The 13,335-nt window shown below is 43.8% G+C and overlaps 1 protein-coding gene across 1 annotated transcript in view; it reads right to left on the reverse strand.

Moving 5' to 3' along the window:
* NBAS (NBAS subunit of NRZ tethering complex) overlaps positions 1 to 13,335 on the reverse strand; it is a 540,465-nt gene that overhangs the window by 238,320 nt on the left and 288,810 nt on the right. The window contains exon 39 of the mRNA XM_083178566.1: positions 4,494 to 4,570. Within this exon, the coding sequence (XP_083034692.1) occupies positions 4,494 to 4,570 (77 nt within the window). The remainder of the gene's footprint in view (positions 1 to 4,493; positions 4,571 to 13,335) is intronic.

A 13,335-nucleotide genomic window follows, 5' to 3' on the forward strand; every position in this document is an offset into this window, starting at 1 on the left:
TCACCAAACAGGCACAACATAGTATGCAGACGACAGACCGGGCGCTGTACGAGGGCGAGGCGGACCGCCGTTTATAGGAATCTCTATTGTATAAACGCTTGCCGCCTTCTCCCATCGGTTTTTGTACAGCTTTTTTCCTGATACTATTTATAGTGATTTATTTTTATTTCAACACTTATGAATCATATTAGTTACCAGCCCGTCAAAATGATGGAACATTGTGACAGTAATGTCAGAGCTGGGGGATGTGCGAGCAGAAACGGAACAACACTCCGTTTGCTTTATCTGGTGGCCAACTGAGTGCAAAACCCTTGAGGGCCATAGAGGTGAGGAGCAGTTTAAGCCTTTTATTATATAGCATACCCTATTAAGGGAGGGTATGGGTCAATGGCTCGACCCAATTTGGGTCGACCACTTAAGGTCAAAGTTCTTATGTCGACACGTGATATAGGTCGACATGCATTGCTAAGGTTGACAGTTAGAATGCCGACACAAGCGTTAGGTCAACAATGGCAAGGTCAACAGTCAAAAAGTTGACATGAGTCTTTCACATTTTTTGCAAATGTCGACACAGTCAACATGGACACCGTCAAAGTGTACCACGTCCGCTCGTTGCACTCGGCACACTATTATATTCTCCCACCATACCGTAGTGGAAAGTAGGGTATGAAATTAGCGTCTGTCGGCTCAAAAAAAAAAGTGATAAACTCAAGTCGACCTTTTGATTGTCAACCTAATGCTTTTGTCGACCTTCAACCATGTTGACCTTAGCCAAGTCGAACTATTTCATGTGTCAACCTTCAGTGGTCGATCTAAATAAAGTCGATGGACCTAGTGACCTTATCCCTTCAGGGAACCATTAATAGAATAATAGCACAATACTAGCAAAATGTGAATTTTTAAAATTGGATTTTTAACTCTAAAAAATCTTTGTGTCGAAGTCAAAACAGTATACAATACTTATGTATGTTCCTTATTTGTGGATGCAAGTTCCCACAGAGCTACATATAGGGGGGTATTCAATGCTGCAGCGAGCGGCCGGCTAGGGGGTTAAACAGCGAGGATTGCAGAAAACCAGCGATCCTCGCTGTTTAACCCCCGCGCCGGCCGTTCGCTCTATTCAACCTTCTGGGGAAATCCTCGCCGTCACAGGACGGCGAGAATTCCCCAAAACAGCGAAACCCGCGGCTAATGCAGGAAACTTGCAGTTTTTAGCCGCGAGTCTCGCTGCTTCTGGAGCCGCATACGGCAATTCTCCCTCGCTCAAAAAACGGAGCGAGGGGGAATTGGCGTATGCGGAGGGTGTGTTGAATGCTGTCAGGGTGAGTGGTGACAGCGAGCAGGAAGCCCTGCTCGCTGTCACCACTCGCAAACAGCATTGAATACCTGCCATACAATTAAAGTCTGGACTAAGAAAAAAGAAAACTGCGCTTTGAGGAAAAAAATAGCCACACAGCGCGTACTAAATTACAACAATTTATTTACATATTCTACCACATTTTGCAGTTAAAAGTTTTGTTTTCTTTTAAATAAAAATATATAATTAACAAATGATAGTAATGATTATAAACCTTAAAAAAAGGCCTTGAATTGAGGGAAATAGCACCCCTGATTATCCTCTCTATATGGCAAATTTCCCTATGATGGACTCAATTAGGGACTGGTGGACGCGGAGAAGCGCTGGGACAGTTCATTGATATAACCTCTCTGGTACTGTAGTTCTGGGAGAAGGTCCTGCGCTTAATTGTAGATGGATGTACAACGCTTGGAGTGGTGATGTCTTGGTGAGGTCCTTTTGCTGACAAAAGATTGCTCAACATAAACATTGTCCATAGAGTCTTGGTTCAGGTATCCAATGTAAAGTCCATGTTTGTAATAAACAATCCGCAAGAAGAATTGGAGAAGAGTTGGGGTGTCTGTGTACTGACGCGTTTTGCTGAGGGGTTCTCAACTTTTTCAAAGGTCTGGACTGAAATGCAAAAAAAAGTCCAGATTCAGCCATTTTTTCTAGTCTAACTTTTGTCTCAAGACCCACCTTTAGTTTCTATTCAATTGACAGATAGATTCCTGATCTACTCCTGTAGAATTTGCTGGTACAACCAAGAACCCAAAGTTCTAACAAGAATGACAAGACTGGTCACTGGCATTAGCATGAGAAGATGTGGCCAGAAGAGTCACGGATGTTCCCCTGTGGATCTCAGTGATTTCCCAGTGTATTTTGTACTGTAACTTGCTCGTGGAGTAATGTTTCGTGGACAGCCAGTACTGTTGGTGAGCAGCAATGGTGCTGGATTTCTCCATGTGGACATTGTGATTAGAAATATATATTTTTTTTACTTTTTCCAGCCCAACAGGACCACTGGAGCCAAAGGACAGTGGAATAAAAATAAGGAAATCTCTACTGTATGAAGAGCCCCAATGGACAATTGGAGAAGGGGGGTCCGTCAGGAAATGCAGCCGTTGGATATAGGAAGTCCATCTAGACCCCAGACGGTGATGGGGCAATCCAATGCTATGGGTAGGGTTGCCACCTCTCCCGTTTTCCGGGAATCTCCCGTTTTGGGTGGCAACCCTCCAGGAGGCTTGTTTGATTTTAGCATTATTATCGCCAGGCCATGAAGAATACATACTGTAATTAGCAAATCAACCAGTTATAATCTGCCTAGAGGAAGTGCATTGTATGTATGAATGTGCAGTGTATAGGTAGACGCAATCTGACTGTCTGGTTGTGAACTGTAAACACTAAAGTTCTTGTGGAACATCAAGGTACAGAACCATATAAATGCAGCACTGCCCAACGGAGAAGTCAGCATGTTCACGTTACAAACTCGTTATGGAGCTCAACAGAGCCATAATCATCAACAACTAGAAGATTGGTTTGCGATAGCAGGGCTGGTGGCATATTTAGAATGGCTGCGGTCCACACGGTGCCCATTCTTAAAAACTTACCCTCCAGAGTACAGCGACTGCAGCAATGCTGCGGAAACCACTGAGTAAATGTCCACGAGCCATTTCGGCAGCGGTCTGGTCTTGCGCTCTACTGCTCAGACTCCACAAAGTTGTGATGATGCCGTCAGCAGCAGCATCGTGTAAATCAACGGAAAAATGGCCACTGCGCCCTTTCTCCAGAGATCTGCTCATGCGCTCTAGGGATACGGTCGAATTATCGACCACACTTAGGTCGACAGTCATAAGGTGGACACATGCCGATGTAAACCATGTCGACCTAATGGCTACGTCGACCTAAACCCATGTCGACCTTGTCCTATGTCGACCCAACGGTGTCGACCTAATGACTGTCGACCTTACTGTGGTCGATAAAAGGATCCACACCCGCGCTCTAGTGCTCAGACTCCACAACGCTGCTCTGCTGGAGGCGGCAGCAGCAAATCGGAAATCAACAAAAATAAATGACCACAGCACCCTTTTTACAGAGATCTGCACATGTACAGAAGGGTCTGAGAGCTCTAGTGCTCAGACTCTACAGCACTGCGACCCTCCCGGCAGAGAGGATGGGGCCCGGTAGGAGAAGGCTGCATTTGGGCCTCCTCTTTTAAAATGCGAGCATGGCCAACAGACAGAATACAAGAGGTGCAAAGCCAGCAATAGGTGGCCTGAAGGCAGGACGTAACCAAAGTAGAGATGGTCAAGGCAGGGGGTTGGAGAGGTTATGCAGTGGAAGGGTAAGCCTTGATGCACAGATGGGTTTCACTTTGAAGCTTTGTAAGGTTGGGAAAATCTAATGCAGATGGTGGCTGTTTATGTTTCAATACAGGTCATGTAGCTACTGTGCCACTTGTGCAGCAGCACACTGTCACTGACCAGTACCTGACGCAAGTGATGAAAGGCCTTTCCAGGCATTGACCAAAATCTCGCACTAGTGGTACCCTTCTCTATAACAACGATGCACCTTCCCATAAGTCCAGGAAAGTCGTGGATTTTCTGGCCTGCAAACACATTAAGCAGCTCTTTCATGCTCCCAAAAATAAAGCGCAAGATGCATGGGATTACTTTATTACACCCCCTTGTATGCTGTCCCAAAGATCACGGTAACCCATTTACCGAATTCTCTCCTTGGTGCGATGATTGAGCACTCAGGTCCACAGACTTGGTACTGGAGGAAAATCAGCAGCTCTATCCCACCCTATATACTGCATGAAGTGGTCACTGGCCATAGTGTGGGTAAGAAAAATGTCCAGCCAACTGGAACACCCCCCCACAACATATACACACACCATGCATTTGTCTACATCTAACTGTCCTAGAGGTAGCTGGACAGTCTTAATATAATATGGCTCTAGAACGGGGCAGAATTTAGCCCCAAACCGTGCGGCATACTGATTTGGTTGGATATGGTGCGGGCCTATTTTGTTCCGATTTTTACCTGTCTGAAGTAGTTTGTTTGAACTAGTTTATTAAACATTACATAGGACGTGTCCAAAAATGATGGTTAACTGAATATACAGTGATCCAAAAATCTATTGTACACTTACTTGTGGCAGAGCAAGCAGATAGGCAACAGACAAAGTGATATCATTCGGCAGAGTGTCGCTGGCCAGCTGCAGCAGAACTGGAAAACAAAAGGAGAATACAAATAAACAACAATGTTCACAGATCTGTGGATGATTTAAATGCCCCTTGTGGTATGATATGGCTAAAGCATTCGATAATGATTTGCGTAATTTAAATGAAATGCGAGCTGCTATGATTCACGGGACAGATCATGGACGGTGGAACTGTAATACTGCCTTACGTTAATTGTTAGGCAAAATATTTTCACATTACAGCTAAACACGAGGTAACAGATGCTGCAGCAGATTGTGGGAACGTATCCTGCACACATTTCACTGGGATAATCAGTAGGTCATAAAATAAAAATCAGCCGGTGGAAGAAAGTCGAGGACTATGTAGGAACAAAAGTGCAGTGTATGCAGAATCCATTCGCATGGGGCAAGTAATCCTGAACAGCTCCCATATTTTCTGATAGCAAGGACAATAGTAGCAACATATCACACAGAAGAGCAGCCAATCACAGTAATGTACCAAACAGAACAACGGCAACGTATCACACAGAACCACAGCAAAGACATTCACAGCGGTGTACCACACAGAACCACAGCAGTGTACCACACAGGACTACATCAATGACAAATCACAGCAGTGTACCAAACAGAACCACAGCAATGACAATCACAGCAGTGTACCACACAGAGCCACAGCAATGTACCACACAGAAAAAAAGCAATGACTATCACAGCAATGTACACCACACAGAGCCACAACAATGACGATCACTGTGATGTTCCACACAAAACCACAGCAATGTACACCACACAGAGCCACAACAATGATGGTCAAAGCAATGTACCACACAGAACCACAGCACTAACAATCACAGCAATGTAACACACAGAACTACAGCAGTGAAAATCACAGCAATGTACATGACACAGAACCCCTACGATGACAGCCACAGCTACGTACACCACAGAGTCACAACAACAACAATCACAGCAAAGTACACCACACAGAACCACAGCAATGACAATCACAACAATTTACACCATGCATAACCACAGCAATGTATCACACAGAACCACAGCAATGTACATAACACAGTCACAACAATGACAATCACAGCAAAGTACACCACACAGAGCCACAGCAATAACTATCCCAGCATTGTACACCACACAGAAACACAGCAATTACAGCAATGTACCACACAGAACCACAGAAACAATCACAGCAAATTACCATATAAAACCACAGCAATAACAATCAGAGCAAAGTACCAAACAATACCACAACAATTACAATCACAGCAATGTACCACACAAAACCACAGCAATAACAATCACAGCAATGTATCATGTGAATTGTTAAATTGAGAAAAAAAAAATAAACCCCAAGAGTTATTTCAATCCCAAACCATAGACAAGCTTAAATAGTTTTAGAATGTTGAATATACTGTATGATAGAAGTTACAGAATTATCAGGTAACCGTATCTCTAGTCCACTAAAGCCAAGCTGCACAACTCATCAATCGGAAAGTGGAGTCCTAAAACTTGATAAAGGTGGAAGCACGGAGACGTGGAACAGAGGACCGGCACAGTAGTCTTTTTTTTGCATGTATGGAGTTCTGTGTGTGCCGCTAATGTATATCACTGCTGTATATTGGGCTGTTTCAGACCAGACCCAGGAGGACACCAGGGCAATGTTGTGGATAGTAGATGGGAGTGCCGGCCTCTATATTTATTGTGATGTCACCAATGATGCATATCACAGTAATACCATCCTCTAAGACATGGTATTCCGAAGACCTCATGACACCCAGGCAGTTCAGGTTTTAATACCATCCGATACAATTTACAGATGTACTAATTTTGGCCCATGTGCTTAAACATGGATATTCTGGACAGTTAGTGCGCACTGAGAACCACTGCAAAATATACAGCATATTGTGATGTCATTTCATCCATTGTGAAATTTACTTGATGACATCATTTTCTGATGTTTTAAATGGGGACATCAATTTCGAAGCTGAATATTTATTAGCTGTATTCATATTCAGTATGTTGAACCATTATTTATTAAGCTTTAGAGAAGTAAAAAGTGGACCTAGATAAAATACCAACCAACCAGCCCCAAAATGCAATTTATTCTAACATGGCAGTTAGGGGCTGAGTGGCTGATACTTTACCTCTCTCCTCTTCGTAAATACTACTATGTGTTCCCTTGTGTGTACATTTATACTATTCACCGCTGTGGTCATCAGTGATGTCATCTATATTATGTGATCAAGTAAAGAGGTTTACGGTTTCCAACCATTAGTGATGTCACTGAAAGAAGAGGCCATTTTTGACACACTGTTGTAGAACACACACCACCCATTGTGATTATGACATCATTATTAGCAATTTCATCTACGGCTCAATTTGAGTTTCATCTATTATGACATTATGCATGATCAATTACAGTATATAACCCACTGTGATGTCACTGGTGGTATAATGTATAGAACTCTGTACAATATTAGCTTATTACACAGGCCAGTATGGTTAATTGGCTCCAGGCAAAAGCCTCTAGCGTGCGTGCGTGTGTATGAATAGTTACATGAGGACACAATTGGGCTGTGGTGTCCCCCCCACCAAACACCAAAGTGTTGGGCTAACAATATTGCAGTGACGGTAACCCACACACTGCCTTATCACCTCACCTAACTTCCTGCTCATGAGTCAAACTTCAACCATCCATGATACACAGCTTACCAGCTGTGCTGTGTGCAGGACCTGTACCTTCTCCTGTCTCCACATCTACAGTACGCACATGCCCCACTACACTGTGCGATGAAATACAGCACATGTCATTGGGTCAAAGCTGAGATGGAGCAGTGAAACGTGGAAAAGTCAAATCATTTCCACGGGAGGCAATGAACAGAGAGATGAGTGGTATACCCCGCTGCTCAATCAGCAGTTATAGTGCCATTGGGAAAGTATTCAATAAACAGAGTTGAGGGGTGGAGGGGGGAAAAGGTAGAATTAATAATTGTGTTGGACAAGCTCATTAATTTAAGTACACTGTGAATTCTGATGATGGTTCCAGGTTCAGAAAACCTCTGGTAAGATGTCGTCACTACAGCACTCTATACGGTAATGAGTTCCAGAATCAGCCAGCTAGTAGCAGTCACTAATCTATATGTAAATGGTTCTGAATAGCAGTGGTCAAAGCTGTGATCAGGGGAAGCGTTTTATCAGCGGCAATTATCTGTATAACGGAGTACGCCGCCGAGAGATTTATGTCGCTGGAAATATGCTACAGCCGGTGGTGACCTGTATATGCATCAAGAGAGAGGTCAAGTGCAAAGAGATAAAACACCAATCAGCTCCAAACTGTCAGTTTACAGCCTGTGTTGGAAAATGCAGTCACATACTGCTCGGCAGGTACTTTATCGCTTATTTCCTGGAACAGACCCAGGTTTATTTATTAATTATCAATTTACACGACTGCACTGATCGATGAGCAATGTATTCATTAAAAATTATAACTCTTTGGGGAAAATTGACTAACATGGGATGTTGCTATAGGCAACCAATCAGATACTATCTTTTATCTTCTAGAACAGTGGTTCTCAATGTCGGTCTTTAGGACCCCCACACACAGTGCACGTTTTCCAGGTCACCAGCAGTTGCCCTTTGTATCACCAACTGTCACATTTTAAACAGCTGTATCTTTGAAGTCCTGCACTGGTGATGCTAGCAGTCTTCCAAGAGCACAGCGACAATCTATCTTGTGTGTCTAGACCGGTCAGAATGATTGGTTGGACCAATCAGGCAGCATTGTTCATACAATAGGATGCAGAGTGCTCATTCCACAGCATGGCCCTAGATAGCTCGGATTGTCACCGATGACGGACGGGAGCGCGCATCTTCAGCGACTTCAAGAATAAACACTAGACCAGGCATGTCCAAACTATGGCCCTCCAGCTGTTGGGAAACAACAAGTCCCATCATGCTTTGAAACAGGTTTCCTATTAGGGAATGCTACAACTATGGCAAGGCATGCTGGGACGTGTAGTTTCACAACAGCTGGAGGGCCACAGTTTGGAAATGCCTGCACTAGACAATATTCTGATTTTGATGTCTAACCCATCAGATTAGCATACTCTTTATGAATGTCTAATGTGAACTCAGCGTTAAGGTGAAGGCAGCCATTTTGTAGGATTAAATGAAATCTATTTAATATACACTAGAGCAGGCCTGTCAAAATCCCAGCACGTATTGCCACAGTTTTAGCATTCCCTAATAGCAAATCGGGACATGCTGGGAACGGCAGTTTCACAACAGCTGTAGAGCCACAGAGGCCATGTCCAAGTGCCGGCAGAGTTAAGACCAGCCACTAACCCAGTTCCAGCCTTCAGTGTGAATGAGGTATCAAGCTGATGTGACATTGCTTGAACCCGTGTTCAGTTACCCAGACAGATCCAGGTGTTAGGTGGACAAGGGGTATTAATCATGGTCTGACTTGCCCGACGGGAAACTGAGGAATTCGCCAGTATGCCCCGGTGATTAAAGACCCGTCCACTTATTTGGGTGCACCTTTAATGCCGCCAGGCAGTTAGTGGCGGATGACTGACCCGGCAGCAAGATGATCTTGTTATCGCCACCGGGCAGTCATCAGCAATTGTCTGACCCGGTGATGGCAGCTACAGGCTGGGAGCAAGAAGAGCTGTGCGGACAGGTGGGTTGATGTTGTGACATCCGCCAGGTCATGATGTCACCTGGCAGATCCGCCCCCACGTTTTGACATCACACGCCGGACCCCCGGTGGGCCCTTAACGCTTCCAGGCAGACACTTATTAGTCATGACTGTACTGAACTACTTGTTAGAGTTACATGAGATAGATTACTTCACAGCAACAAAAATGTTAACCAATTTCAACAGTGGCCTCACGGGATGTTTCTCTGTAGCGGTTTCCTGTTCACAGCCAATGAAGTCACAAGCAGAAATCAGCTATTGTAATCGGCGGATATGAGCTAACTGACACAGCTCCATAATGATTGTGTCTAGATCCACTTCTGTTTGTTGGGTAGGATGTGACTTGATTGGATAACTCACAAAACACAAGTGGTTCTAGGCGCAACCGTTCCATAACGCGCCTACGACCTTGTGATTTCTCCTTCCTGTTCCCTTACTCTGGTTCACTCGTAAAGGCAAATTCCTTCTCAAATGGACAAAACCATGTGCACTGCAGGGGGGGGCAGATATAACTTGTGCAGATAGAATTAGATTGTAGGGTTATTTTGTTTCTGTGCAGGGAAAATACTGGCTGCATTATTTTTACACTGTAATATAGATCTCACTTTGAAGTAAAACCCCACCCAAATCTAACTCTCTCTTCACAAGTTAAATCTGCCCCACCTGCAGTGCACATGGTTTTGTCCATTTGAGAAGGAATTTGCCTTTGCGAGTGAACCAGAATAAGGTCCTTGTTCCCCGAGTGTGTCTGTCTGTCCTTACTCATGATACTGATCTATAAGTTCAGGCTTTCTGCGCAGTACTATACACAGCAAAATGTAAAACTGAAGTGAATGCTACACAATACTTTTTCTTACAGGATCAATTTGTACGTTTGGTTTAGCTGTAGCCCTTTAATGCTGTACAAACAACCCCTAGATTCCAAAAGCACTGTTGTTACATTAAGCCTGCAAGCCTGCAAGACTAATAACGCTCCGTAATTTGCCTCCGGCTCGGCTATATCGCACACGTCCTGCTCTTTTGTCATTAGTGCGTCTATCGCTATTATCCAGAAAGCTGAGATCTGAAGGTGACATAAAAAAAAAAAAGATTCTATCAGTAAATTACTTTAATTGCCGCAGATTTCTGCATTATTTTCACATAATACGAAAATGTGACGATTCTTTTTGTTAGCGGATGAATCATAATCTCATATTGTCTTCCTATTATTTCCATTTTTAATATAAAATGCCCAGAGAGAATTGTAGTTGACATGCAATAGACGTGCCGGCTCCACTTGACGAGACCGTTCTTATCTATAAGGAAGAAACGATACGTCTTCACTCAGATAAGAGGCTTTAGGGAGACTCACATGGTTCCGATAAGAGGTATCAACATTTAAAGTTTAAATAAAGTACAGTATATACTGATGGCTGATGTCGTACGGATTAATGACGTATGTCAGGCACATGGGGTCATATGTAGAGTTGGTAGCAAATGGGCATTAAATAATGTGTCAAGGAATCACATACACTGGATAAGATGACGCCTTGGTCTTTAATTTGTAGCAGGTAAACAGCATACCAGGTAAACAGCATAGGCAAGGATGGTTACAGGATTGCAGGATACAGGTGTCACAGCATAGTACAAACTCCTCAGTATGTTCTGGTGGTCCCCACCATAGCCCCCACCCCTGTCCTATCACCTGGGCAGCTGTCCCACCATCAGGAGCCCCGACCCTCTGCCCTGGGAACAATTATATCAGGAGAGCACAGATGCTGCTTATCAGCCCAACTCTGATCACATCAGTTTCCCTGTTGCTGCCGCTCTAAAACCTGGACCGGATCCTTTAAATTACCTTCGATGTATTAACAGCCTTCAAGGCGTTAATTCACCCCGGCCGTTTCACCAGCTCAGGGCTAGCGTTGTCCTATCTCCCACTGTGGGGACAACGCTAGCCCTGCTTCTGGCTCGGGCTGCGCAGGAGATCTCGCGGTTTTTGCGAGATCTCGTGCATGCCCATTAGAGCCGGACAGGGGGGGGGAAGCACACTGAGCATGCGCGGGGTGCCGGGGGAAGTCACTAGCTGGGATGGTTAGGCTGTGGGGGGAATGTTAAAGTTAGGTTGGAGCGGGGGGAGCAAGGGGAAGATAAGTATACTTACTTGACCACTATCGGGATTCCCTCCTTTGGGATGCCGATTCAGAGCACCAACATCCCAAATGCTGGTGATCGTTATGTATCCCATACATACAAACTTTGAATGAGCCACACTTTCATAGTCACATAGTGGTTACATAGTAGGTAAGATTGAAAAAAGACTTGCGTCCATCAAGTTCAACCTAGTAAGGATAGTATTGTCCATCACCAGCATACGAAACAGCATGCAAGTCCTTGAAAGTTGAAATAGTCTAGTTGTAACTGTGATGTAACTACTGAAATGCAGAAGTGATCAGCATTTGCCCAGCCTAGTACATATTCTGCAAGGCTACACGCACTATTAATTAGCCATTACCATAGTCTGCGAGGCTGCGGAGAGCCCTAATAAATAAAACAATATTTCCGTATGTTGAGTTTAAGGACACTGCATTCCTTTCCAAACTGCCAGCCATGGCATCAGAAGATTTAAACAATAATTACATGTGCCGTAAAAGCAGAGAAAGAATAAATTGTACATCTGGTCACAGAAAAAAACCCGATGCGGCGTCTATAATTGTGTCCCATTCTTTACTCGCATTGAAGGCCAAACACCGCTCTCTAACTGCAGCGCCGGTTTACGGTTATGTTTATTACTACGGCTCAACAAATACATTTAAATTGTGGTCAATGCCATAAAACTCAGTGGAGTAGGTAAACACTATCTGAAATAAATGATGCGCTTCATTCTCCTTTTCTGTTAACAAACGATCCAAAAGGTCCACTTTCTTTTTTTTTTGCCTTTCAAGGTTAAGTTTTCAAAGGTCCACAATGCACTGCTGCTGTAATACAGCACAATTCATCCTAGCTGGCATGTCCGCAGACAAATCACAACCCTCCAGGGATAAATTTTATGCCTACAGCTGGCAGCTGGCCCTAAAGTTCAAAGTTTTCCGGTTTTCGGTTTTTGTTTTTTAAATAATAATTCAAAACGGACGTAGTAAACTAGGGAAACACATACAGAGGAATGAACAGGGGGAATTAAAAAACAAAAAAAAACATATAATTTCCAAAGTAAAATCAAGTATAAAATCAAATACAAATCAAATCTCCAAAGTATCACATTTTAATCCAGTACGGGATGCAAGAGTGCCGTCACTGTATCACTGCGTTTAGGCCCAAAATAAGAAGTGAGGTCTGTAAAGAAGATCTGCGGTGTCTAGAGTCATTTGGCCCAATATTGTCAACAGAGAGAAACAGTCGACAGGTTGAAAGGTAGATAGTGGTTAAAGTCAACAGGGTCAACATGTTGACATAAGAGTGTCTACACACATGGCCGAGATGAGTTTTTTTTTTAAATGTTTGTAAGTTGTGGTATGCATAGTGTGTAAGCCCTGTGTGACGTTATGCGGTCCCTGGGTCAACATTGTCTAGGTCAACAGTCACTGGGTGAACCACTAATGGTCGACAGTGAATTGGTCAACACCTAGAAATGGTTGACAAACCATAGGTCTGTATTGACCTCAGCGCTACATAAATGCTATCAATTCGCTATGGGCCTAATTCTGGTCGACTCGCTAAGCAGCAGTATTCCGCTGCTTAGCGAGCCATGGAACGCCGCCCGCTGGGGTGCAAATGCCCACCCCCAGCAAATATCCCTGTTGCTTTGCGAATGGATGTTTAAAATAAACATCCATTCACAGGATAGTGTGCGGGCCCGAAATCATTCAATGGTCGCCGAAGATCGAATGATTTTGACAATGCTCTCAAATCTAAGTCAGCTGACTTAAGGTGCGTACACGCGTTTAGATCTGGTATTCGATTTAAGAATTGGGATTGGAAAAGAGGGGAAGGGACCACAGTTAAGTAACAAGTATATTCAGAAAAATTAGAGAGAAACAGTTACATTTACAGAGGAAGTCCTAACACAACTCTCAAAACTGAAAGTGGATAAATCAATGG

This window comes from Crinia signifera, chromosome 3, assembly GCF_055691185.1.
Source record: "Crinia signifera chromosome 3, ASM5569118v1, whole genome shotgun sequence".
Lineage (NCBI taxonomy): Eukaryota > Metazoa > Chordata > Amphibia > Anura > Myobatrachidae > Crinia > Crinia signifera.